Below are 26,407 nucleotides of genomic sequence, written 5' to 3'. Positions count from 1 at the left end.
TTCTAGACAGAGAATTTAGTGAAATTTAAAAATTTAAATATAAATGTAGGTAAATAGTGAGGTCTGCTTGGTATCTGTCAAGAAGGATTTGGAGGTCAATTACTAACATTTCTTTATGATCAGTTTTTAAAGTTGAAGAAGTCGTATTTCCCCCAATTCAAGAGTCTGGAGTAACCCTTTGGGAAGAGCAATACACACTATAGTCTTAATTGCTGCAGCTTAGGAAAATGACAAGGAGGAAAAGAACTAGATCTCACCGCAACTCGCCTCAGATCCTCCCACTTCAGTGCAGATCCAGAAATGAAAGTTGTATAGGCCATGTAGCACTTAAATATGGTTTCCAATTCCAAAGAAGGAGGAACCCTGGACAAAGAACATAGTGCCAGATACGGAAAAAGAAGATTGGCTTTGGTTCAGAGATTGTTACATTATTTAGTGCATTTAATAAAAACTCTAATCTTCTCTTGGAAAACATCCATCCTCCATTATTAATCCACATCCTTAGGTGATGTAGATACCACTAGCCTAATTCCAGAAATGGGTCTGAAGCTCAGGGGTAATCAATCACAGAGACATAAAAAAATACAAATCAGATTAATGCAAAAAAAAAGGGGGGGGGATTACTAAGAACAAAGAAGTTCAGGATCGATGAAAACATTTCAATTATTCAAAAAGACATAGCATTCTAAAACAACTATGAATTTAATAAAATAGCTTCTAAATATATAAAAAATTTTAACAAAACAAGAGAAATAGATGAACCTGCCACTGTAATGACAGATTTCAATGCATCTCTCTCAATTACTGACAGATCAAGGAGAAAAAATAATCATCAAGTTTGATATTTATAAATTCTGCAAACAATATTTAGGATATCTAATTTAAATTTTTTTCACCTTTATTGAGGCAAAATTGACAGTTAAAATTGTAAGATATTTAGTGTACAACATGATGATTTGATGTATGTATACATTGTGAAAGGATCCCTCCCATTATTTAATTAACACATCCATCACCTCACATATTTACCTTTTTGGGGGGTGATGACATTTAAATTCTACTCTCCTAGCAAATTTCAATTATACAATACAGTGTTATCAACTATAGTCACCATGTTTTACATTAGATCCTCAGACCTTATTCATCTTAAAACTGAAAGTTTGTACTCTTTTTACCAACCTCTCCCTATTTCCCCCAATCCCCAGACCCTGGCAAACCATCTTTCTACTTTCTGTTTCTATAAGTGTGGCTTTTAAAAAAAATTCCAGATATAAGTGACACCATGTATTTGTCTTTTTCTCTCTGGCTTATTTCACCAGCTTATAATGCCTGCCAGGTTCATCCATGTTGTTGCAAGTGACAGGACTTCCTTCCTTTTCTAGGGGTGAATGATATTTCATATCATTCAAACATATATATATATATACCACATCTTCTTTATTCATTCATCCATAGATGGAAACTTAGGTTGTTTCCATATAATGGCTATTGTGAATAATTCTAATTTTCCTCAACAGCACACAAATATTTACCAAAATGATAATTTACTTGACCAATAAGGAACGCCTCAACACACTGCAAAAAAAAAGCTGCTGTACGTATAATGACCTCTGATCACAGTACAATTAAAGTAAAAGTTAATAACAAAAAATTTAAAAATATTCATCATAGTTGGAAATTTTGAAAAACAGACTGCTAAAAATCTCATGAGTTATGAAGAAATTATAATGAAATTTATAAAATTCTTAGAAATTAATTATGTAAAAACACTAAATATCTAAGTCTTTGGATACAATAAAAGCATGCTTTAGGGGAAGGTTACAGGTTTGGACGTTAATATTGGAATAAACCCAAAGAAATAAGAAGAAAAGAGATAATAAACACAAGAGTGCAAACAGTGAAATAGAAAAGAAAAATAAAAGAGAGAAGATGAACAAAGACAAAGGCTGGTTCTTTGAAAAATAAATCACTAATATAATAGGCAAAGCTGTAGTAAAATTGATGGAGAAAAAGAAAAGATAAAAATGACTCATAATATTGAAAGAAGATAAAAATACCTACAGGCAAAGTAGAGATTAAAAATAATAATCAAAGAATACAACAACCAACCAAATGCAACAGCTTTTAAAACTTAGACAAAATAGACAAATTACTAAAAATAGATCTTACCAGAACTAACTCTAGAAGACTATTAAAGGAAATGAAGTTTAGTTTAAAATCTCTCAAAACTAAACAAAAATGAACAAAACACATACATAGACCCACACACTAAACAAAAATTTAAAACCACCAGTTCTAAATGGTTTAGCAGGCAACTTCTACTGCACTTTCAAGCAACAAATAATCCCATTTTTACACAAAGTCTTTCAAACACCTTAAAAATAGAGAATGGTCCCCAACAAATACTACAAAGCCAAAATAACCATTATAGCAAAACTATTAATTCACCACATTAACAAATTAAAAATTACACAGCCACCTCAGATGCAGAGAAAAAGTTGATTAAAATGTCTTTTCACAGTTAAGAAATAAAACTCATGGTATGTTAGGAAGAGAAAAGAATATCCTTAACCAAATAAAGAGTATCTCTAAAATAAAAAGGATGGCCTTAGTGGGAAAATATTAGAAAAGTTTTCTTTAAAATGAGAAATGAAGAAGAGATACAACTATTGCTTTTTTCTCAACATTATATTTGATGTCTTAGCAAGAGCAATAAGAAAATAAAGATACACTGTACACATAAGGATTAGAAAGGAAGAAATAAACTCTCTTTATCTGAACTAATATGATTATTTACATAGAAACCCCTAAACACTACAGAAAAATAAACAGAGGTTAATTTAACAATATGGATGAATGGAAGATTAATATACAAAGGTCAATTCTGGTTTTTCATACCAAAAGCAAACAAGTAGAAAATACAATAAGACACTATTTCAAATATATCAGAAAATATCAAGTACTTATAATATATATGTCACATATATTTATTACGTATATACATATGTAAAATTACATAATATATAATAAACATCAGCAAGCCTGTGAAATTATACAATATTATTGAGACACTAAATGAGATCTAAATAAGTAGACAACCATAGTATATTCAGAGTTAGAAAGAATTTGTAACACAAAGAATCAATTTTAAACCAAAGTTTCAATTAGATTCCTCCTATCAATTTCCACAGGGTTTTTCATAGTTCATGGTAAAATGATTATAAAATATATATGAAAGATAAAGGGCCAAGAAGAGCTTGTCAACTATTGAAAAAAGAAGAGCAAGGGGGGAAAACCTGCCCTAAGATATATAAGGATTAATTATGAATCTTTAGCAATTAAAAAAGTATAGTATTAATGCACTAAGAGATAAATTGATTAAAAAAAACACAGAATAGACCTATTTATACTGGTAGCATGTCAGATCAGTGAGGGGAAAAGGGTTTATTCAATAACTAGCATTGATAAAATGGTTATCTATGGAAGAAGCTGAAGTTTTATTCATGCGTCATGCCATAAAAAAAAAATTCCAGTATAATTAGAGATTTAAACATCAAAAAAAAATTAAAAATTCTTAATAGGAAATGTAATTAAATATCTTTTAAATATTGGGATATGGAAAAATTCCTAAACAAAAACCAAAAAAATCATTAAATACAATTGAAATGATTGAAAATTTGAACTATAATAATATTAAAAACTTTTGAATATCAAAATACTGCTAATACTCAGTGAAAAGACAAGTTATAAACTGGAAAAATATAGTTACAATTCAGATCACTGATGAAGAGTTAGTGTCAAGAATACATTAAGCACTCCTAGAAATTAAATAAGAAAAACCCCCAAACAATCCAATAGAAAAACAGGTAAAATGCATGATAGGCTTTTCACAGAAAGAGGAAACATGTATGGCTAATAAACATGAAGAGAAACTACATACTTAGTGATAAGAGGCTATAAATCAAAACCACGATGAGATTCCACTTTACACTGATTTCACTGCAAAGATTAAAAAGTATGACCATGCCAATTGTTAGAAAGAATGTAGATGTATAGCTACACAAAGTCACTTACACATTGCTGATAAGCTTGAAAAATGGTGCAACCACTAGTAAAGAATGATACTATCTCTTAAAAATGAACATTCACATTCTCACACCATTAAACCACCCTCCCCCCACACACACATACACAGACACTCTTGCACAGGTCCACTAAGAGCCATACATAAGCCATGTTAATAACAAAATTATTTCCAATAGAAAAATCTAGAAACAATGCAAATCACACCAAGAGTGGATAAATAAACTAAGGTTTACTCTGTCAATGAAATATCATATAACAGTAAACAACTACAGCAACACTCAGAAAAATGAGTGTATCTTAGAAATATAAAATGAGGAAAATCTAAGTACCACAAGATTCCATTGGTGTGATCTTCCTTCTGTAAAGTTAAACATAGCTAAACATTTTAAGACTGTACATAACTGCAATAAAACTATAGGAGAGATAAAGAATGATGATGATGTACAAAACAATTGAGAGCAGTATGAAATGTGGGTAGGATCATATAGTTAGATACGGGTTCTGTCCTAAATTTTGTCTTGATGGTGAGTTCATGTACTGGTGCTTAGAGCATTATTAAAAACAGCTACTTACAAAAACAAACCACCAAAACATGCTTATGTACAAAGTCAAGTACAAAGGCTGTTGTAAGAATTACGATAAATCTAATTCTAATTTCCCAACACTGAAGAAGAAAACTAAATCTAGTTATGTCATCCCTCTGCTGAAAATCCTCCAAGAATTCAGAACTGACTTGGAGAAAAGGCAACTTCCTTAAAGCCAAATCCTTATAATAGACTATACAATACTTTTGTTATCTGGCCCACTATCAACTGCAATATTTGGAAATTCTCTGAACTTGTCAATCCTCTTGAGTAAAACTTCCCCTATTCCCTTAAAACATATGAGAACAAGTGAGAGCTTTGCATGTTTTCATATATTAAACATCACTAGAGCTGGGGCCTTTGTTTTCAGGCATAGTAAACTAGGTAATTTCAGCCAACCTTCTACTAAGGATATATAAAAATGCTGGACAAAATATTAAAATATCTAATAAATCATGAAAGACATAACCAGACCGTGAAGAATTTCCAGGCCAAAATCTAGAAGAAATCAAGGTCTTGGAGGTTAAGTCCAGTCCCCCCACCCACCAAAGCATTTAGTAATTCAGAAGATACAGCTACCAAACTGAGCTAACATTCTGGTGATGTCATAAGATAAGGGGTCCGAAAACTTCCAGCTCCCCTGACACACAAAATGAAGACTTTAGTAACTCCTCCAAATTTTAACCTGGCATAACAAAGGTATGCAGGCATAGAAGAAGTGTAAAATTGAATAAATTAGTTTTCAGATGTACTTTCATTCTGAGTTTGTCACCTGGGTAGTACAGTGAACCTCAAGCGTTGAATTTGGATTTACGTGGTCCTAAGGTACAAGTGCCCCATTGTACTTGGAAGAAGTAAATATCCTCTCTGGGGGCTTCCCTGGTGGTGCAGTGGTTGAGAATCTGCCTGCCAATGCAGGGGACATGGGTTCGAGCCCTGGTCTGGGAAGATCCCACATGCCGTGCAGCAACTAGGCCCGTGAGCCACAACTACTGAGCCTGCGCGTCTGGAGCCTGTGCTCCGCAACAAGAGAGGCCGCGATAGTGAGAGGCCCGCGCGCCACGATGAAGAGTGGCCCCCGCTCGCCGCAACTAGAGAAAGCCCTGGCACAGAAACGAAGACCCAACACAGCCATAAATAAATAAATAAATAAATAAAATTTAAAAAAAAAAAAAATCCTCTCTGGAAGAATGTAATATTTTTCTAGGCTACAAGTTATTTCTATAAATATTTTTTAATAGAAGAATAAGCATATAATCTAAGACAAAAAAGCACACAAAGAAAAGAAGATACTATGTGTAACAACCAGTGGAAACAACAGACTTAAGACACTGAATTACTGGACACAAACTACAACATAATTATGTTTATTTTATTGAAATAAATAAAAGGTAACCTTGGAAACACAAGAAACTATGAAAACAGAATATTTGATAAAGAACCAAATATAAATTCTGGAACTGAAAAATACAATAACTCAAATTAAAAACTCAATGAATGAGTCTGTAAATAGATTAAACACAGATAAAGAGAGAAGTAGGGGCTTCCCTGGCGGCGCAGTGGTTGAGAATCTGCCTGCCAATGCAGGGGACACGGGTTCGAGCCCTGGTCTGGGAAGGTCCCACATGCCGCGGAGCAACTGGGCCCGTGAGCCACAACTACTGAGCCTGCGCGTCTGGAGCCTGTGCTCCGCAACAAGAGAGGCCATGACAGTGAGAGGCCCGCGCGCCGCGATGAAGAGTGGCCCCCACTTGCCACAACTAGAGAAAGCCCTCGCACAGAAATGAAGACCCAACACTGCCAAAAATAAATAAATTAATTAATTAATTTAAAAAAAAATGAGAGAAGTAGGAACCTGGAAGATAGTTCAGAATAAAGTATCCAGAATGTAATACAGAGATATAAAAAAGAGGAGAAATACAAAACAGAGCGTAAGAAATATATTTGGCACAGTAAAAAAAGGACTAACATACTTATAGTTGAATTCCCAGAAAAGGAGGAGAAAGAACATAATGACAAGGGCAATATTTGAAGAAATTATTGAGAATCTTCCAGAAATGGTGGAAAACACCAACCCCGAGACTCAGGAAGACTCATGAATACTAAGCACAATAAATTATCAGAAATTCAAAACTACACACATCGTAGTAAATGTATAACATACTTTCACATTAAGTACAATACATAATTTTTTTAAGAAGATAATTCATTAAAGAAGATAGTTTAACAGACTTCTTAATAGCGACAACAAAAGCCAGAAATCAACAGAATAATACTTTCATGGTTCTTAAGGATAAAATGCGGCAGCTTAAGAACTCTATATCCATAAAATTATCTTTCAAGAATGAAAAGAAAATAAAGATGTCCTTACATTAAAAAAAAAAAGAACTTGTCACTGGCAGATCTGCACTTAAATTTAGGATAAAAATGGGCAAAAAGAAGCATAACAGAAAATAATAGGAAGAAGAATATGTATATATTAAATCACCTTACTGTACACCAGAAACTAACACAACGTTGTAAATCAACTATATTCTAATTTAAAAAATGGGCAAGATAACAGCCATTTCATAAGAGGGAACCCATATGGCTTATACATATGAATATATGCTTGGCCTCATTACTAACCAGAAAAATGAGATTATAAACCACAATAAGATACACTGCCTTGCAAAACACTATCCCAAAGAATGGCTAAAACTAAACAAGACTGACGTTTCTAAGTGTTAGGTAGGATGGGAAGCTACATTTCCAAGCAGTAGTAAGGCTGTATGGTGAAAGGAGCTCTCAGGACTGCTGGTGGAAGTGCAGACCAGAAAAAACATTTTGAATGACTGACAGTTCTGTTACAGGAAGAGTTACTACCCTGCAATTTAATGCCTGGGGACCAGGACACATATATAAGAATTTTCAAAGCAACATTCTTCATAATAGCCAAAATTGAGGAGAAATGTCAACCAACAGTAGAATGGATTAAGAAAAATTGTGGTGTATTCATATAATGGAATGCTCTACTACACAGCAATGAAAATGAATAGGAACAGCTACATCCAGCTGCAACAAGGATGAATCTTACAAACGCAATATTGAGGTAAATAAATTTATATTCCATTAATGTGAGTTTAAAAACAGGAAAAACTTAAATATTCTAAATAAACATAGGCGATAGGACAATTAATAAATGTAAGATACAAAGTCAAAATCATAATTATCTCTAGGGACTAAAGATTGGGTTATAATTGAGGAGGGTTTTCCTGGGGTGCTGGCAATAGAATATATCTTGATTTGGGTGGTGGTTACATGGGTGTTCACTTCATAGTAATTCATTTTAATGTATATTGTAATTCTACGTAATTTTCTTTCTGAGTTATAATTTGGGATAAGGAGTTTTAAACATGCTGCTTAATTATTACCTTGCTGTTTTAAAAATAAGTGTAAGTTCTAAGATATTTTTTCTATGCTCCAGTGACTCCTGTGCAACTCTTGGAAATTTTTCACTCTACTTTTGTTCTTATGAGATTATTTAATGTTGAAAAAGTTAGAAAATATTTATTGCTATGCATGTGATATACCTATTGGAAAATATTTAATGATAAACATATAAAAAGGAGGCGATCATTAAGTACTGGAAAAAAATTTGAGGAAATGTACTGTTATCAAAGACCAACATTTATTAGCCATAATGATATAAACACTGTCGCTGTAATTACAAATTAGAAGATAACTATAATGGAACAACTGAAGAAGGGAAAGTGGTGCAGAGGGCTGAATAATATACATCTGCAAAATATCAGGTGATGAATAAATACTGTGTACAACTGAGGAGTCAAAAGAGTGATAAAACATAGATTTAAATTTAGAAGAAACAGTTATCTCTGAGCAGTAAGACTGGAAAAATAGGAAGGGGTTAAATATTTGGTGGTAAGTGTTTTGCTATTTGATGTGTAAGTTATGTTCATCTATTACTTTCTGGAATAGTACTATCTTCTGGATTCCTACACGGATCTGCCCCATCCCTCAACAACTGCTGAATTAGGTGACCTTACATCAGCGGTCCGCAACCTTTTTGGCACCAGGGACCTGTTTCATGGAAGACAATTCTTCCATGGATGGGAGGCGGGGCGGTGGACGGTCCAGGCGGTAATGTGAGCGATGGGGGGCGGCAGATGAAGCTCCGCTCACTCGCCTGCTGCTCGCCTCCTGCTGTGCGGCCCGGTTCCTAACAGGCTGCGGACAGGTGGGGTGAGGACCCCTGCCTTACATGTTATGACAACGTGCCTGTGTGTACATGATTTTCATTTACCCTGATCAGCATTATTGTACCTTTCCAATCTGAGAACTGATATCTTTTTTTCAACTCTAGAAAGTTTTCATCTTTTCATTTGATTGTGAAAAACTGCACATATACAAAGTGTATAGGATGTATGCATTCAATATAAAGAATAATAAATCAATACTTATGTACCCACTCAGGCACAATAACAATACAAATTACTCAAGGAAATAAATATTTCATCATTATTTATTGTTGTATATTCTCTACGCCTATTTATCTGGCCCTTCTGGATGTTTTGAGAGCTACATAATATCAATTTTTTTTTCTGTTAATTTAGCCATAGTTAGTTTTCGTTGCATGCTACTACTTACCCTGAATTATAGAAACATAAATTAATATTTTACCTTTATGATATTTCATAACATAATATCTTGGATATTGTTTTGCTTTAAATAATAAGCAAGTAACCAAAGAAAGAAAAGTGTCAGTTTCTGTATCACTTACCTAGGTTTGCACAAAATCTGGCACAATCTTTGTGGCTTAAAATAATGAGTTATTATTTCTTGAAATTCTCTGTTTTGACTGGGCTCAGCTGGGTGAGTCCTCTGCTGCATGCGGTTTTGTTGGAGACATGACTCTGTTTAGCTGAGAGCTCTAGTGGGCTAGAACCTCTGAGATGGCATCACTTACAGGTCTGTTGCCTCAGCTGGGCTTCTGGAGGAGCTGGCAGTTGAAATGGGCCTCCTCCCCCTAGAGGAGGAGGTGAACTTCTTACATAGTGGTCCAGGGTTTCAAGACACTGAGCGCAGAAGGTAACAGGCTCCTTATGGGTTGGTCCTTTAACTGGCTCAGTCATTTACACATGTTTCATTGGTTAAAATGAGTCAAAGGGCCAGCCCAGATCAATAGAAGGGAAGCTAGAAGACTCCACTTTTGGTGGGAGGAGGAGAATATGTGTAAACATTTGGGAGAGGTTTCTGGTAGCCATCTTTAAAAAACAATCTACCACAGTCTTCCCTCTGCTGAATTCTATTTCTCAAGTTAAGTCAAAGGCCAGCACAGGTTTATTGAGAGGAGCAGCATGAATGTAGAGTAAGGAAAGGTAATGTGAACCTCTGCACCAAAGGAAAATCCACCACAATCACAGATTGTGATAATTGCTTTAAAGCAAATAAATGGAGTGATGAGATAGGAGGATTAGAAGACGTTAATTTAGATAACTTGGCCAGAGAAGGACCCTGAGTGCTGGGAGATGAAAATAAATCAGTCACATAAAGCGGAAGAGCTTCTGAGCAGAAAGAACAGATCAATAAAGTAGCCTTTACAGAAGTTCAGGAGAGACAAGATAGGAACTTTGAATAGGGTTGTGAGAGCGGAGACAAAATGGTAGAATCAGGATTTATGTAGGAGATGCAATTGATGATGAACGTGTACACAGGGTTTGAGGGAGACAGTAAAGTCAAAGACAACGCCTAGTTTTCTGTTTTAAGGACCAGCATTGATGAGGTCCCACTTGCTGAGACAGGAAAAGCTGTTTCCTTTCCTTCTTGTTTTTTAATTTTTAATTTTTTAATTTGCCTTGTGAGATGGAAAAGTTGGACATTAAATCATGAGTTTACTTTTGAGAATGTTGAGTCTGAGGGGTCTTTGAAACACTGGGGTGGAAATACCCAGTAAGCAATTAGTTGTGTGACTATGAAGCCACAGAGAATGTCTAGTGGGGGACATCAATTTTGGAGTCTTCAGAGTATAGATGTAATTGACAAAATTCTAGATAGACACTTCCAACATCTTGCACCATTTAAGAAATTTCATTCATTACCTTGACGAGTACCTACAATAACCTACATTAGGCTATGAAAATACATCAGCAGATAAAAGAAGTTACTTTCCACACATTTAATGATTTCCTCTTTGTCTCAGCTGGGTTACAATTATTAGCCTCTTATCACTGGTTTAAGCACTTTGGTTTTTTTTTTTTCTTTTTTTTACTATTTTTTAAGTAAGGATTCAAGTAATACACAAATTATTGAAAAGACAGGCATGACAATGATCCTGAAGCAGAACTCTTGGCTGTCTGTCAACAGCACCATAAAGAAATTCAAAATGCTTACTGGTTATCTCACACCTGAGAGCCCAAGGTAACGGTGGGTTGAAAGTGTCAGAATGTAAAGAGTGTACAGTGTTCAACTACGAAATGCGTGAAGGCCGAGGTGATCCGACAGGCAATCCTGGATAAAATCAAGATGCCATTTCACACCTGGGTGACTTATTTAGTGAGTGACGTCTGGATAATGGATTGACCATTTGGAAAAAAATAAAGAAGTTAGTTCCCTACACATTACACAAAGTCAATTCCAGAGAGCTTAAATATAAAACATTTCAATATGAAAACCTAAAAATGCTAGAGAGATAGTTACTTAATTCTAGGACAGAGGGGTCTAAGAATATCAGAAAAGCAGAAAGCCAAAAGGGAAGAGTGGATGGATTACAGTCCATGGAAATCGGATGCTTCCGTATTCGATTTACAACAAAAGCATGCATAAAGATTTAAAAGCAAAGGGAGAGGAAAAAATATTTACAACATATGACACAAAGCAGCTAATAGAAAAATATAATGAGTGCTTAAAAGTCAGCCAAGTGGGCTTCCCTGGTGGCGCAGTGGTTGAGAATCTGCCTGCCAACGCAGGGGACACGGGTTCGAGCCCTGGTCTGGGAAGATCCCACATGCCGCGGAGCAAATGGGCCCGTGAGCCACAACTACTGAGCCTGCGCGTCTGGAGCCCGTGCTCCGCAACAAGAGAGGCCACGATGGTGAGAGGCCCACGCACCGCGATGAAGAGTGGCCCCCGCTTGCCACAACTGGAGAAAGCCCTCGCACAGAAACGAAGACCCAACACAACCAAAAGTAAAAATAAATAAATTAAAAAAAAAAGTCCCTACAAGATTTAAAAAAAAATAATAATAATAATTATTAAAAAAAAAAAGTCAGCAAAGTAACAGAGGACCCTCCTCATAGAAAAGAGGATAAAAGAAATGAAGAGCCACTTCAAAAAAACCACGAACCATCAAAACACACAAAAATTGCTCAATCTCATTAGGAACCAAAATTGTAAAATAGAACAGTTAGAAACCACGTTGCCTACTTAAAACTCTTTTTGTATTAAATAGGCATTTCCCAGTGCTTCACTGGGAAAAACATCTGGCAAGATATATTTTCAGAGGTTAACTCTGGTCATGAACTGCTTTTTCCTTACTTATTGCTTACTATTATTTCCGAATTTAAAAAATTAATACCGCAAGGGCAATTTTCTTCCATTACAAATATTCACACATATTTCAAGTATTCCCTGCCCACGGGTCATACAGATACACTTACTCTCCCAGGAAAACAATCTCAGTATTGATCTCCCCTGCCTTATGGCGGAGAAAATTCCTCAGGAAAGCCGTCACGCTGTCCACAGTGATGTTTCCACAGACCACAATGAACCTAGAAAGTGAAAACATGGGAGGTGGATCATCCCAGGAACAAAAGTATCTTCCTGTCTAGATTTAGAGATGGACAATTAGCTTAAACTTAGTTTGAAATAAAAGTTGGTATTTGATACCTCATTGTAGTTTTGATTTGCATTTCTCTAATGATTAATGATGTTGAGCACCCTTTCACGTGTTCGCTGGCAATCTGTGTATCTTCTTTGGAGAAATGTCTATTTAGGTCTTCTGCCCATTTCTGGATTGGGTTGTTTGTGTTTTTGATATTGAGCTGCATGAGCTGCTTGTATATTTTGGAGATTAATCCTTTGTCAGTTGCTTCGTTTGCAAATATTTTCTCCCGTTCTGAGGGTTGTCCTTTCGTCTTGTTTATGGTTTCCTTTGCTGTGCAAAAGCTTTTAAGTTTCATTAGGTCCCATTTGTTTATTTGTGTTTTTATTTCCATTTCTCTAGGAGGTGGGTCAAAAAGGATCTTGCTGTGATTTATGTCATAGAGTGTTCTGCCTATGTTTTCCTCTAAGAGTTTTATACTGTCTGGCTTTACATTTAGGTCTTTAATCTATTTTGAGTTTACTTTTGTGTATGGTGTTAGGAAGTGTGTAAGTCAGAAAGAGAAAAACAAATACAGTATGCTAACACACATATATGGAATCTAAAAAAAAAAAAAAAATGGTTCTGAAGAACCTAGGGGCAGGACAGGAATAAAGATGCTGACGAAGAGAATGGACTTGAGGACACGGGGAGGGGGAAGGGGAAGCTGGGACGAAGTGAGAGAGTGGCATGGACATATATACACTACCAGATGTAAAGTAGATAGCTAGTGGGAAGCAGCTGCATAGCACAGGGAGATCAGCTCGGTGCTTTGCAATGACAATGACGTAGAAGGGTGGGATAAGGAGGGTGGGAGGGAGACATAAGAGGGAGGGGATATGGGGTTATATGTATGCATATAGCTGATTCACTTTGTTATACAGCAGAAACTAACACAACATTGTAAAGCAATTATACTCCAATAAAGATGTTAAAAAAAAAAAGTTGGTATTTGTTCCACCTAGATTTTAAACTTAGAAACACCAAGGACTGCATCTCCAATATACAAAAGGAGCATCAGATTTCTGTAGGGAATGATTCCACACATTTGAATTACACATAGCTTTTCAGGCATTTAAGGATAACTATCGTAACTGCTAGATTTTTCTCGGTTATTTATAATTTATAATGGAGTTGCACGTGTGTTAATTTCACTTGATTTTCCACTTGACTCCGGATTGGCTGGTGTCATCTTTTTTCACTGAGGAACGACGGAGCTCAGAATGGCTCACTGATTTTCCCATAGTCAAATACTATGGCTGAGGCAGCACCAGAATCTAGGTTATTTCGGTTTATCTTCTGCATCTAAAATTATCTAGTACTCACAAAACAAGTCAGTCCAATGGAGAGACATCTAGGACAGGTCCACAAATCTATGCATGTAACTTCTATGGTGAAAAATAGCTGTCAATTTCCTTAGGCTTCATATACATAAAGAAGCTATTTTCCTCCCATTAGTCATGTAAGAAAACTGAAAGCGTAATTTTAGCCTAAGTTAAACTTATATTTTCCTGACCTCATTGGCCTATTTAGCATGTGTGAGATGAACTGGGTTAGACTTTGGCTTATCTAGCTTATTTCATTGTTTTCAATATTTGTTTTTCATTCATTTCATTTTGTTACCTTCCTCTTCATACTCCTGGATCAATGTTGGTTTTTATCCAACTGTGTTAAGACATCACTCCAAAGGAGTTTATCTCCACTGCGCCTCTTTCCTCTACAGCAGGTAAGAGACTAAATAAAAAAGAATCGCTTTGAATTTAAGATTTCCAATTCCTTATCTTCTTCTTAGGTATGAAAAATCATAATGGCAATGGAGGTAACATATATCCACAGAGAAATAGAGTAAAAACAACTCCAAATCCACTTCGCTCCTGGGAACAAACAGCTGTGGCATGGACAGAACAGGTGATCTGTGAAGGATTGGAGGACAGGCTGAAGCCCCTCCTCACTCTAGCAAACCTCTTCCCATGGATGAGCTTTAGGGGAGTTTGGGCTAAGACAACTGAATTGAATTATTTTAAATTCGAACTGTGACTTTAATTTGATCCATTATGTAAAGTTAGCCATGAGTCAACCACATGGTTAAAATGAATAAGACAATCAGTAATGGATATAAGAGAACAGTCTGAGATAAGGAATGTACAAATATTGGCACAATCAGCATGTGACACCGAATGACAACATATCTGTCATTCTAGTTTATTTAATCCTCTTATGAGCATCTAGATGGTAGTGTGTATCAAGTAGCAAATATCTTCTCATGGTATTTATTCCAGCACGGCCCTCTTTAGTGAATGAGGACCTTGCCAATATATCCACCTAGGCCAGGCAATAGTGTTTCGAAAGAGAGAGTGACTTAGTAGAATACCTCAAACTGTAGAAATTATACTTGAAAGCTACTTACTTCTTTCCTTTGACCACTTCATAGGAACTGGTGTATTTCCTCTTGTTACCAAAAAGTTCCACCATTTCAGGGACGTAGTTCGCAAACAGAACCTAAAATGAGCGGCAAATAAAACCTGAGGTCTCATTACTTCCAAGGATACTCCAAAATTCCAAGATTACAAAGGAGAAAGCAGGTACGTAAAACTTTCTCTCTTCTAAGAAAGGCATGACTGGGAACTGTGCTTTTAAAGGGAGACCAATTTTCTTCCTTACTTCAGCCTTTGGATTTGGTTAAAATTTAATAAAATGCTTTTCATCCTTCAAAAAGATGAAAGCAAAGACAAGCAGTAAGGCAACCTCCCCACCCATTTTGTCCTCTCATCACTTCTAACTGCCCTTCTGACTCTTTCACTTGATACTATTTGGGGCTTGGGGAAAAAAAAAAGCATATGGGACAGAGTAGGGTTAAGGGAAAATGACAGAAATGAGGGGATGTAACAATGATGTGGACAGGGGGATATCAGAAAGGTAGAGTGGAGAACTCGGCCATGGTTATTAAGGAATTGACATTAAAGTCACTATAAGAAAAGGAGGCTTCCTTCGTCCTTGACACACTCCTGAACCAAGCACAGATGTTCACTTATCTGTAGTAAAATGCTGGTTTAGAGAGAGTTTACTCATTTGGGCTGCAAAGAACACAACTTCCTGCAGATCAAATCTCAAATCCCCTTCCTCTTTGGAAGAAAGACTATAATCCGATGGGCAAAAGATGAAGGAAGATGCAGTTGCTCAAATCAATGCAGAGGCTAATTAGGAAAGTCTGCTCTCCTCTGTCTACCACCCTCATCCCTGGCAATTGAACAATTACATCATGTGCTCCAAGGGATGCAGTTTGGAAAATATGGGATTCATATATCTCTTCATTTTCATTTGACACCCGCTCTGAATAATGCAACATTCACTCTCAAACCTATTTCACTTTGTTTCTCACCATTAACCAAATGTTTTTGGTTTATGTAGCTATATTCAAAAGATATAAAAATATTCTTCACCAAACTCCCCAGGGTGAAGACCATGATGAAGGTCCGTCCTAGGGATGTCTTGGCCACCACATCTCCAAAGCCGACAGTCGACGTCGTTGCCATGACCAGGTAAATGGACTCAAAATATGAAATATTCTGTGAATTTCTACCTTTGAGCCAGGGATCACCAGAATTTTCCACCTGTCCAAAGAGAGAGGACTCAGGAAAGGTCTCTGAATGGAATCCAAGGGAAAGTTTATAAAGAATAAGCACAACTTTCGATTTGTTTCATTTAATTTGATCCAAATGAAAGAGTAAATGATTCCCAGGTCGCTGTGAAGGGTTTGCAGATTGTGGGTAGTAACTGTGAAGTCTTGTTTCCCTTCATGGTGATTAGTGCTCAAGTCTGAGGGGTGTGTAGCTTGAGCCCACAATGGAGATGCTCAATGGGGGGGATGGCTGACATCTCTTTTCCTGTGGGCACATCCTCCCATCCTGGAGCCATGGGATTCAGAGGCTGTCAGACTGAGCAATTATTATTCACCCTCATTTTACACCAGATCAGGATCATCATGAAGGAAAGCAGCACTTAAATGGGCACTTCATCTCAGTGAGCTTAAGCGCATGAATGCTGGAGTCTCAGGAAGAGCAAACAAGTTTTGCAGATTACTTTCCTCTCTCCCTGCAAAAATCTTTTCAGTGATAAAAAAGAAACTCTGAAATAAGCTACAAGGATATACTGTACAATATGGGAAATATAGCCTATATTTTATAGTAACGATAAACAGAGTATAACCTTTAAAAATTGTGAATCACTATATTGTACACCTGTAACATATAATATGGTACATAAACTATACTTCAAATAAAAAAAAAAAGAAACTCTGGAAAAATCTTCCTCTGATTTTCCCCCTAAGTCTTCACATTTTAAGAAACCTAGGTTTATCTGATTTTTTTTTACATTAAACAAGAAGAGTAACTTAGGCAATGGCATTACACTTTATAGAATATATATATAAATTTATACATATATATCATTTGTTATGATACATAACAAACATTAATTATATAGCATATATACAAAATTTCCTTTGTGTTTCCGTTTTTAGACATTTTTTTCCCAAAATAGTACTTATTTCCTAGATGTTTTCCATTTCCATTTTTCCACGAGAGACGGTAAAATGCTAGAGATGGCTAGGGAAAGTAGGTTTTTTGTTTTGTTGCTAAGAACCAGAACGAAAACTAGAAATAATGTACTTTGCTTAGGTATTCGATCACTTTTTTAAAGTGGTGTGCCAACTGCTGCCTCCTTCTTAAGTTGGATGAGTAGGTTAAGAGTGTGGGCTCCTCTAATACTCCACTCCCAAATAAGGAGATTGCATGTCTATACTTAACTCTCAGGGCTGGTAGTAGATTTGGTTGCAAAGTCTACTAATCAGCTTCCACGGATCTGGAGCCTTTACTGCTTTCTAAGATTATTGTACTGTAAGAAAACCAAGTGTAAATCACACAGATAAAACTCCTAGAGGAAAATATAGGCAGAACACTCTTTGACATAAATCGAAGCAATAGTTTTTTGGATCTGTCTCCTAAAGCAAAGGAAATAAAAATAAAAATAAACAAATGGGACCTAATTAAACTTAAAAGCTTTTTCACAGTGAAGGAAACCATCTACAAAATGAAAAGAAAACTTACTGAATGGGAGAAAATATTTGCAAATGATATGACCGATAAGGGGTCAATATCCAAAATATATAAACAGTTCCTACAATTCAACATCAAAAAAACAAACAAAAAAAACAATTAAAAAATGGGCCAAAGACCTGAATAGACAGTTTTCCAAAGAGGACATGTAGATGGCCAACAGGCACATTAAAAGATGCTCAACATCATTAATCATGTTGCAAATCAAATGCAAATCCAAACCACAATGAGATGTCATCTCACACCTGTCAGAACAGCCATCATCAAAAAAAACACAAATGACAAATGTTGGTGAGGATGTGGAGAAAATGGAATCCTCCTACGCTGTTGGTGGGAATGTAAATTGGTGCTGCCACTGTAGAAAACAGTATGGAGGTTCCTCAAAAAATTAAAAATAGAACAACTATATGACCCAGCAATTCCACTCCTGGGTATATATCTGAGAAAAAAAAAACTAAAAAACACTAATTCAAAAAGATACATGCAACCCAATGTTCATAGCAGCATTATTTACAATTGCCAAGATAGGGAAGCAACCTAAGTGTGCAACAACAGATGAATGGAAAAAGATGTGGTATATATATATACAATGAAATACTACTCAGCCATAAAAAAGAATGACATTCTACCATTTGCAGCAACATGGATGGACTTGGACGGTACTATGCTAAGTGAAATAAGTCAGATAGAGAAAGATAAATACTGAATGATCTCATATGTGGAATCTAAAAAATACAACAAACTAATGAATATAACAAAGAATGAATAGAGTCACAGATATAGAGACAAACTAGTGGTTACCAGTGGGGAGAGGGAAGGGGTGAGGGGCAATATAGGGGTAGGGGAGTAAGAGGTACAAACTATTAGGTATAAAATAAGCTACAAGAATATATTGTACATCATGGGGAATATAGCCAATATTTTGTAATAACTATAAATGGAGTATAACCTTTAAAAACTGTGAATCACGATATTGTACACTGTAACATATAATACTGTACAGCAACTATACTTCAATTTTAAAAATCACATATATGATATATATACTATAATATATATGTATATACATATGTGTGTATATATATTTTTTTTCCAGGAGTTGAAGTGTTGCTTGGGACAGTTTGCTTTAAGCTAAAACCCCATAGTGTTTTATAAACATCTTAGCACAGGGCTTCCATCATACCCTTGTACAACATGTTTTACAAACTGAAACTAAACTTATTTCAACCTAGAAATCTCCTTCACAGTAAGTTAAATAACCCTTTCCCATTTAACTCACCGTCTTTGGAAGTACTGCTTTAGTGCTGCAAACCCCTCCCCACTCCTAAGACCTGTCAGCTTCTGCTGGTCTACCTGGCCACCCTGCTCTTACCCTGGACCACGTTAGCGTCGACCCTCAGCCCCAGATGGGAAATAACTTAAAGATGAAGGATTATGGGTCAATGTGAATATACTGAATTGTTACCTATTTTTAATGTCACATTTCAAAACTGAAACTTTCCACTTTTAAACCTTATGTTTCAACCTTAGGTGAGCTGTGCTACGGAGGCGGACGACGTGAGGACACTCTCCCATCCCTGCCTCCCTCTCCATTATTTGTATTGGTTTTATTATTTTTACATGGTACATGTGTGTTCTAGTCTGTACCCACGATTCCCTTGGTCGTGTCTTTGTTCTATTTTCAATTCAGTCAGTAATCACCATCACTCCTTTTTATCATGGTTTCCTCATTCTTGAGGTCTTGGTTTTGACTCGTCTCCTATGTGGCTGGATTTTATCATCAAGGTCATTTTTAAAAGGGACTCATCATGCTCTTCTCTCTTCCACGTGCTTAAAATGACGGATGGGTTACACTTGCACACAACCTTGGCAGACACTGCTCTGTCACCTTCCTGCACTGACTGATGTTGGCAAGATATCTGAGGCTAGTTTCATTTCCCCCCTAATATAGACCTTTCTTTGTTCTGCTTAGATTCTCTCCTTACCCTTAAAGGTTGGTAATTGTTCCAAACTACGGTTGGACTCATTTAGGGTTATTTCTCCTGGGATACCGTATACCCTCTAATCTACAGATTCAATACTTTATATTCAAACATTTTTCTGATACCATATTTGTGTCCTCTTCTTCAGGAACATGAATTTTACAGTATGTTAAATCAACGTGACCCATCTTTCATGTTTTTTCTTCAGATCATTTAAGTATCTTTGTCCTGTTCAATGGCAGTGTTTTTGCCTCAATCCTGTCCGCCATGTTTCTGAGCATATTTCTGTCACACTTATTACATTTGTGTCCCCTCTAATGTGATTTTTGGCTCTGTAAAACTTTTTTCTTCTTTTTCTCTGGTATCTTTGGGCCGTTTTCCTGCTATGGTTTAGTAATCTTTTATTTAAAACCTTAAGTATTTTGTTTGAAGTACCATTTTCAGTTTTTTAAAGCCTTGTATACGGAGGGCTCTTCCTTAACATTTCCTTTGTTCCCTTGGGCAAATTATCTTGTTATTGTTGCTCTGACAGCCGTTATGTGATGTAATTGTTATACTGATGTCTCTGCTTTCCAACACACTCCCTGTTTTGGGCAGAATTTTAGCATAGGCACCATGTTGATTCCTTTCTGGTGGACACTCACCCTCCAATGGTATCAACTTTTAGCTGAAGGACAGTGTGAGTACGGGAAGGGATGACTTGGGACAGTTGGGACAATCATAGCTTTTATTTCAGTTTGTCATTTCAAATATCCTCTGAACAAAATCTGCTAATTTTTTGCTCTGGGTTACAGCTTTTCTAGGTTTTTCACATTTCAGATGTTGGTGTGACCCACAGTAGATGGCCCTGAGTCCAAAACCATCTGGTGGCTTCTCCCTCTTTCTCTGCACGCATCCTCGCTGGAGGTCTCCTCCCCAGGGTGACTGGACGCCCCATAGGAGCACATGTTCACGTGCTTAGAGGGGCCTGAGATCGTGTTCAAACCAGAAACCTGTGAGATTTACAGGGAGCAGCTAATCTTCAGCTAGGGCTGTTGATGGCCTTGGGAGAGTCGGTTGCCAGAATCTTGTGTTTCCCAAAGAATCCAAAAATCCAGGTTTTTTAATGTGAGCTCTCTTAAAAAACTTAGCAACCAATACAAAAATAGCAAACAGATAATACAAACATCTTAGGTCCAATAAAATATGCCTGTAGGCCCCATTCAGCCTGAGAGCCCCTCACTGGAACCGCTATTAAAGGCAAAAAAAAAAACCCCCAAAAAACCTGTACCATGGTTTCTCCTTTAGCACCCTCTTGCCTACCGTTCTGTGATGGCCAACAGGTCTCTACGGGAACACTGGTGACTGTTTCTCCCAGTGTAGACCCATGGCCCTTGGGCTAAACCTCCAGATGCAGGGATCTACCTTTACTGCTGTGACACTTCTTCTCCAGAAAATCTGTCTCCTGCTTGCATGATGAGGAAGGATGTGGCTTGTTTCAGATTTCTTTTTTTTTTAAGTGAAGTATAGTTGATTTACAATATTGTGTTCGTTTCAGGTGTACAGCATAGTGATTCAGTAATTTTTCCTGATTATTTTCCATTATAGGTTATTACAAGATAGTGAATATAATTCCCTGTGCTATAAAGTAAATCCTTATTACTTACCTATTTTATGCATAGTAGTTTGTATCTGTTTCTTGAAACACCAAACACATTTGGTGTTTGACACTTTTCTTGATGAACTGAACATGGTTAAGTTTTTTCTTTTTACTATCTTTTTCCTTTTCCTTGTGATTTTTAAATTAATTTTGAGAGAAGGGCTCAAGTGGAAAAGACTTCTGCTCTATTTTTTTGTTCGGTTTTGCTTTTCTCAAAGGCCTTTGCAGGCTTTTAACATCCCACTTCAATTTCTGCATTTTCTAATGATTTCTCTTCAACTTTCCTGGAGCAATAACGTCCAGGAGTTTCCTTCCTATTGTTGAAGTCCATTTATTATGTTGCCAATTATATGGCATGAGAACTAACCTTTCTTGTACGCGAAGGAGGCAGCTATGTATACAGATTGATTCCAGGAGAACCAAGAAAGTCCCCAAACCCCCCTTTGCAACTCAGCAACTGCTCCCTCACCCAACTCTCCAGCTTTTGTAAGTACAAAATTCTCTCACTGGCTTCATTTCTCTGACCTTTATTCTTTTTCAAATTGCTGGAACCCCTATGATGATACAGTAATAAACTTTACCAATTGCTTATACCTTAGAAGAGTAAACTTATTAAATCCTTTCCTAAGAGCAGGTTTTGAAAGTTGGAAGAAGGAACATGGATACTGCGAGTGTAGGAGATACATATTTGTGAGAAGTATGGGGTGGAGAAAACCCATCCAAAGGAGGTGAAAAGATAAACCTCACACTGATTACAGTGATGGAGACAGGCGCTCAGAAGGTTTGCCTCCGTTTTTCAAATAAAAGACATTCATGCTCACTCGCAACATCAGGGAGTTGGATGAGATGCTCACCAGGTGAATGAATCCTGCAGCAGTGAACAAGGTACTCAGAACGATGGATAACAGCTTGGAAAACTTCACTGAATTGCTAGGGGAAGAAAGACAAAGAGCTGCTGGGTTCTGACAGGTTCCCGAACAACACAAATACCTCGTCCTCTAAACTCTCGCCCCTCAAAGTGTGGGTCATGGACCAGGAACAATGTTACACTTCCCTGGGAGCATACTGGAAATGCAGCATCCCACGCCCTGCCCTGACCTACTGATCTGCATTGTTACAGGAGCCCCTGCTTGCTTCGTATACATATTAAAATTGGAGATGCACAACTCTCAGGCACACCCCGTCACACACACGTGTTCAAAAAGCTTAGGTTCTGATGATCTCCACTAGCCTAATATTATATTGAAAGAAGGCAGTGTCCCAAGGATCCAGAGAGTGGGCTTGCAAAATGAAATTCTGAGTAGATCACAGAAATGTAGTTCCGTATTGCTAAACTCACACCAGGATCTTTGAATGAGGAGGATCAAACAAGCTCCTGTCTCCTAAGGGAAGCCCTAGAGTTTAGCCGGAATCTCTGTGGTTCTCAGCAAGGCTACCAACCACACAAGAACAGCCCTTTCCGATCACAAATGCTCCATAAAGCATAAACCCTTAGCAGTGAGACCCACCTGGCCGGTACTATTTGATGCTTCTAGTGAGAATGCAGAGCCATGGAGATTGTGAGTGGGTAATGTTAGACCAAATTGCCTAAAACTTTAACAGGATTGCTGCTTAAAGGTAGTTTGGATTTTTTTTTAACTGTAATTTTAATTTTTTGGAGATATTTAGGTAGCTCTATTTCTGTAAGCAAGAGCTCACTGCTGCTCCTGGGCAGCTCTCAGGCTTGGAGGAATTGTCTTACATTCCTAGACAGCAGAGGATCGATTCATGCCAACGAATGTATAGAATCAAAGTGTCTGATTTCTTCAGTGATCCATTGATTATTTAGTAACATATTGTTTAGCCTTCATGTGTTTGTTTTTTATAGTTGTTTTCCTATAATTGATTTCTAATCTCATAGTGTTGTGGTCAGAAAAGATGCTTGATAGGATTTGAATTATCTTATATTCACCGAGGCTTAATTTGCAACCCAAGATGTGATCTATCCTGGAGAATGTTCTGTGTGCACTTGAGAAAGAAAGTGTATTCTGCTGCTTTCGGATGGAATGTCCTATAAATATCAATTAAGTCTATCTGGTCTAATGTGTCATTTAAGGCTTGCGTTCCTTATTCTCTGTCAGGACGATCTGTCTCCTACTATTATTGTGTTACTGTCGATTTCCCCTTTTATGGCTGTTAGCATTTGCCTTATGTATTGAGGTGCACCTATGTGGGATGCACAAATATTTACAATTGTTATATCTTCTTCTTGGATTGATCCCTTGGTCATTATGTTGTGTCCTTCCTTATCTCTTGTAACAGTCTTTATTTTAAAGTCTATTTTGTCTGAATTGCTTTGATTAAAAAAAAATTATTTTTCGGTACGGGGGAGAATTAAAGCCTAAATGGACTGACACACTGTAGGTCCAAGCAACAGAGAAGAAACACACTCTTCAAGATGATTGCAAACTTTCCAGCCAGTGTGTGAGGTTAATGCAGTGAGAGAAAAGTAAGCAAAAGGTATCTTGGAAAGTAAGGGATTTCGTGACTTTTGCACTGAAGTTTCTGATGGGAAATGAGCTGAGTTGAAGGTTCAGTTAACATTTGAATTTCCTAATCCGAATGAGTAAGTAGTACTTGAGGCAGGGCTGGCATTTACCTGGTCCTGATGGCTCTCAGAATTTGCAAGATTTGAGGGAGTTCCAGCAGCCGCAATGCTCTTAAGAACCTTAAACCTACAAAGCAATCAAAAAAAGAAAGCTGCCGAAAGATGAGGGTCACAAAGGGAGCAGCCTGAATTATACCACACCTGGGACTGCTTACGTTCTTTCTTTCCCTGAAATGCTCAAATATAATATCTTACAATGTCATCAGTTTAAGACCTGAGCACTGGTTCAAATTCTGGTTCACTTAATGGCTGTTGTAATCTAAAGCAACGCCCTTAGCTTCTCTAGTTCCTCATCTGTAAAATGGGAATTATAATGATACCTACCTCAAAGCGTTGCTGAGTATTATTATTACAAAGTATGCAATAAGCACAACTCACATTTTACTCTATTTAACTCTTCTTTAGAATGGAGAACAAATGATCCATAAATCACTTTAACTCCTGACTATAGAGTCTCTGTGATACGCTCCCCAGGGTTTGCATGTTGTTTGCCTTTATGTAGTTTGATAGTAACACTAGTAAGAAATATTTTGTAGATAATAAATAATAATATAAGATTACATAAAAACTGACAAAAGCCACAGAATGCCCACGTACTGTCAATACATCCACCTTAAAGACAAAGTAACTAATTAAAAAAATCTCTAACAGGTCACCGCATGTCTGGATATGATGATTTATACTTTTTAAAGACCACGGGAGGCTTTTCACTTCTCCCAGTCATGTGGGATCTCAGCACAAAGGTGCCACAGGGGGCGAGGATGTTGGGGCCCTGACCCTCAGGTGCGGATAATCCATAAACAATAAACAACCTCGTACACCTACTGGCATCAGGCCCATCGCCAGGGACTGGGGTAAAAAAAAGAATGGGTTCTGAAAATGTCTTACAAAACCATACAATCACGGGGAGGAATTTTTTTAAACGCCATTTAGGCTTTAAAGGAAAATGAAAGGATACTTACGGATGAATGTTGAGGGGTTTTTTTTGAGATTGCTTCTGATTCCCACAACTCACCTACCTAGCCAATTACTCTTCAAATAATAAGAAATAAAGGTTGGTGGAATGGTAAAGATGTCTACAATCGAATTCATCTCCAACCAGAACTTGACCTTGTCATCAGCTGCCACAAACTATGAAATGAAAACAGAAGACCCCAAATTCTGTTACCCTCAAAAATTTTACAGTGAACACAAGAGTGGCTTTTTTCAGGTACACTTCATCCACCAATTGAAGCTCTGACCGCATTCTATTACATACATACAATGTATACATACATACACTCATGTATATTTATATAGCTATATAAGTAAATACACATTTTTTATATATATATATATATATATATATATATATATATATATATATATACACCTATATATTCATATAGATAAAGAGATTGTACCTTTAGTGGGTATTCAATGAATGAACATGAATCCACCTTACTTACCAGATCTTAACGCTCCTACTTCAGAATAATCACTTTGACCTTCCTACTGCTCCTAGAACTTCCTGATATATATATATAATTACATAGATAAAACCCCCTATTTGTGAGCAACGAAGATACAAGATTTAGGATGGTCTTCAATGGAAAAGGTCTAGAAGTTTGGCTGGCCAAGGCTTGTGTTTATGAGCTTCCCTATTTGGATTAAGAAAGCAGGCGCTTCCAGAAGGGAGGGGCTGCTGTAAAAATAAGATTGTGATGGCCAGTGTGGTTGAGATAAGTTTGAAGGAAGGTCATAGAAATACATATATAACATACCTTTCATACGCACATACGTATTACATACATACACACTTACATGTGCGTACATATACCTCTGTGTGTATGTATATGTGTGTATATACGTGTGTATATGTGTACGTGTGTATATATGTGTGTGTATATTTGTGTGAATATATGTGTATATATACGTGTGTATGTGTGTGTATATATACGTTTGTGTATGTGTGTATATATATGTGTGTGCATATATGTGTGTGCATATGTGTGCATATATGTGTGCGCGTGTATATGTGTGTATATATACGTGTAGGTGTGTGTATATATATACGTGTGTGTATGTGTATATGTGTATACATGTGTATACATGTGTGTATACGTGTGTATATGGGTACATATATGTGTGTGTATATATGTGTGTGTGTATATGGGTACATATATGTGTGTGTATATGTATATATATTTGTGTGTGTATGTGTGTGTATCTGTGTCTGTGTGTATATGTGTGTATATATTTGTGTATATGTGTTTATATATATGTGTGTGTGTATATATATGTGTGTATGTGTGTGTGTATATGTGGGTATATATGTGTGTGTGTGTATATGTGTGTGTGTGTGTATATCTATCTCACAAACATGAGATAGATAAATCTAGAATCTAGATCTAGGGGGGCCCTCAAAAAGTGCTTGTGGAATGAGAGAACTACTGAATACATGAATGCAACACAATTAAAGGCACAAGAGTATTTTATAGAGTTATATGGCACCTAT

The 26,407-nt window shown here is 36.7% G+C and overlaps 1 protein-coding gene across 1 annotated transcript in view; it reads right to left on the bottom strand.

Moving 5' to 3' along the window:
* Positions 1-26,407, bottom strand: part of KCNU1 (potassium calcium-activated channel subfamily U member 1) — a 134,870-nt gene that overhangs the window by 92,972 nt on the left and 15,491 nt on the right. Inside the window, exons 5-11 of the mRNA XM_061177379.1 lie at positions 24,930-25,041; positions 23,902-23,977; positions 22,118-22,193; positions 15,969-16,139; positions 14,936-15,027; positions 12,326-12,436; positions 258-363 (exon numbers count right to left, since the gene is read on the bottom strand). Coding sequence (XP_061033362.1) covers positions 258-363; positions 12,326-12,436; positions 14,936-15,027; positions 15,969-16,139; positions 22,118-22,193; positions 23,902-23,977; positions 24,930-25,041 — 744 coding nt within the window. The remainder of the gene's footprint in view (positions 1-257; positions 364-12,325; positions 12,437-14,935; positions 15,028-15,968; positions 16,140-22,117; positions 22,194-23,901; positions 23,978-24,929; positions 25,042-26,407) is intronic.

This window comes from Eubalaena glacialis, chromosome 20, assembly GCF_028564815.1.
Source record: "Eubalaena glacialis isolate mEubGla1 chromosome 20, mEubGla1.1.hap2.+ XY, whole genome shotgun sequence".
Taxonomy (NCBI): Eukaryota; Metazoa; Chordata; class Mammalia; order Artiodactyla; family Balaenidae; genus Eubalaena; species Eubalaena glacialis.
Note: the sequence above shows the minus strand (reverse complement) of the source record. Positions and strands in the feature narration are given on the sequence as shown.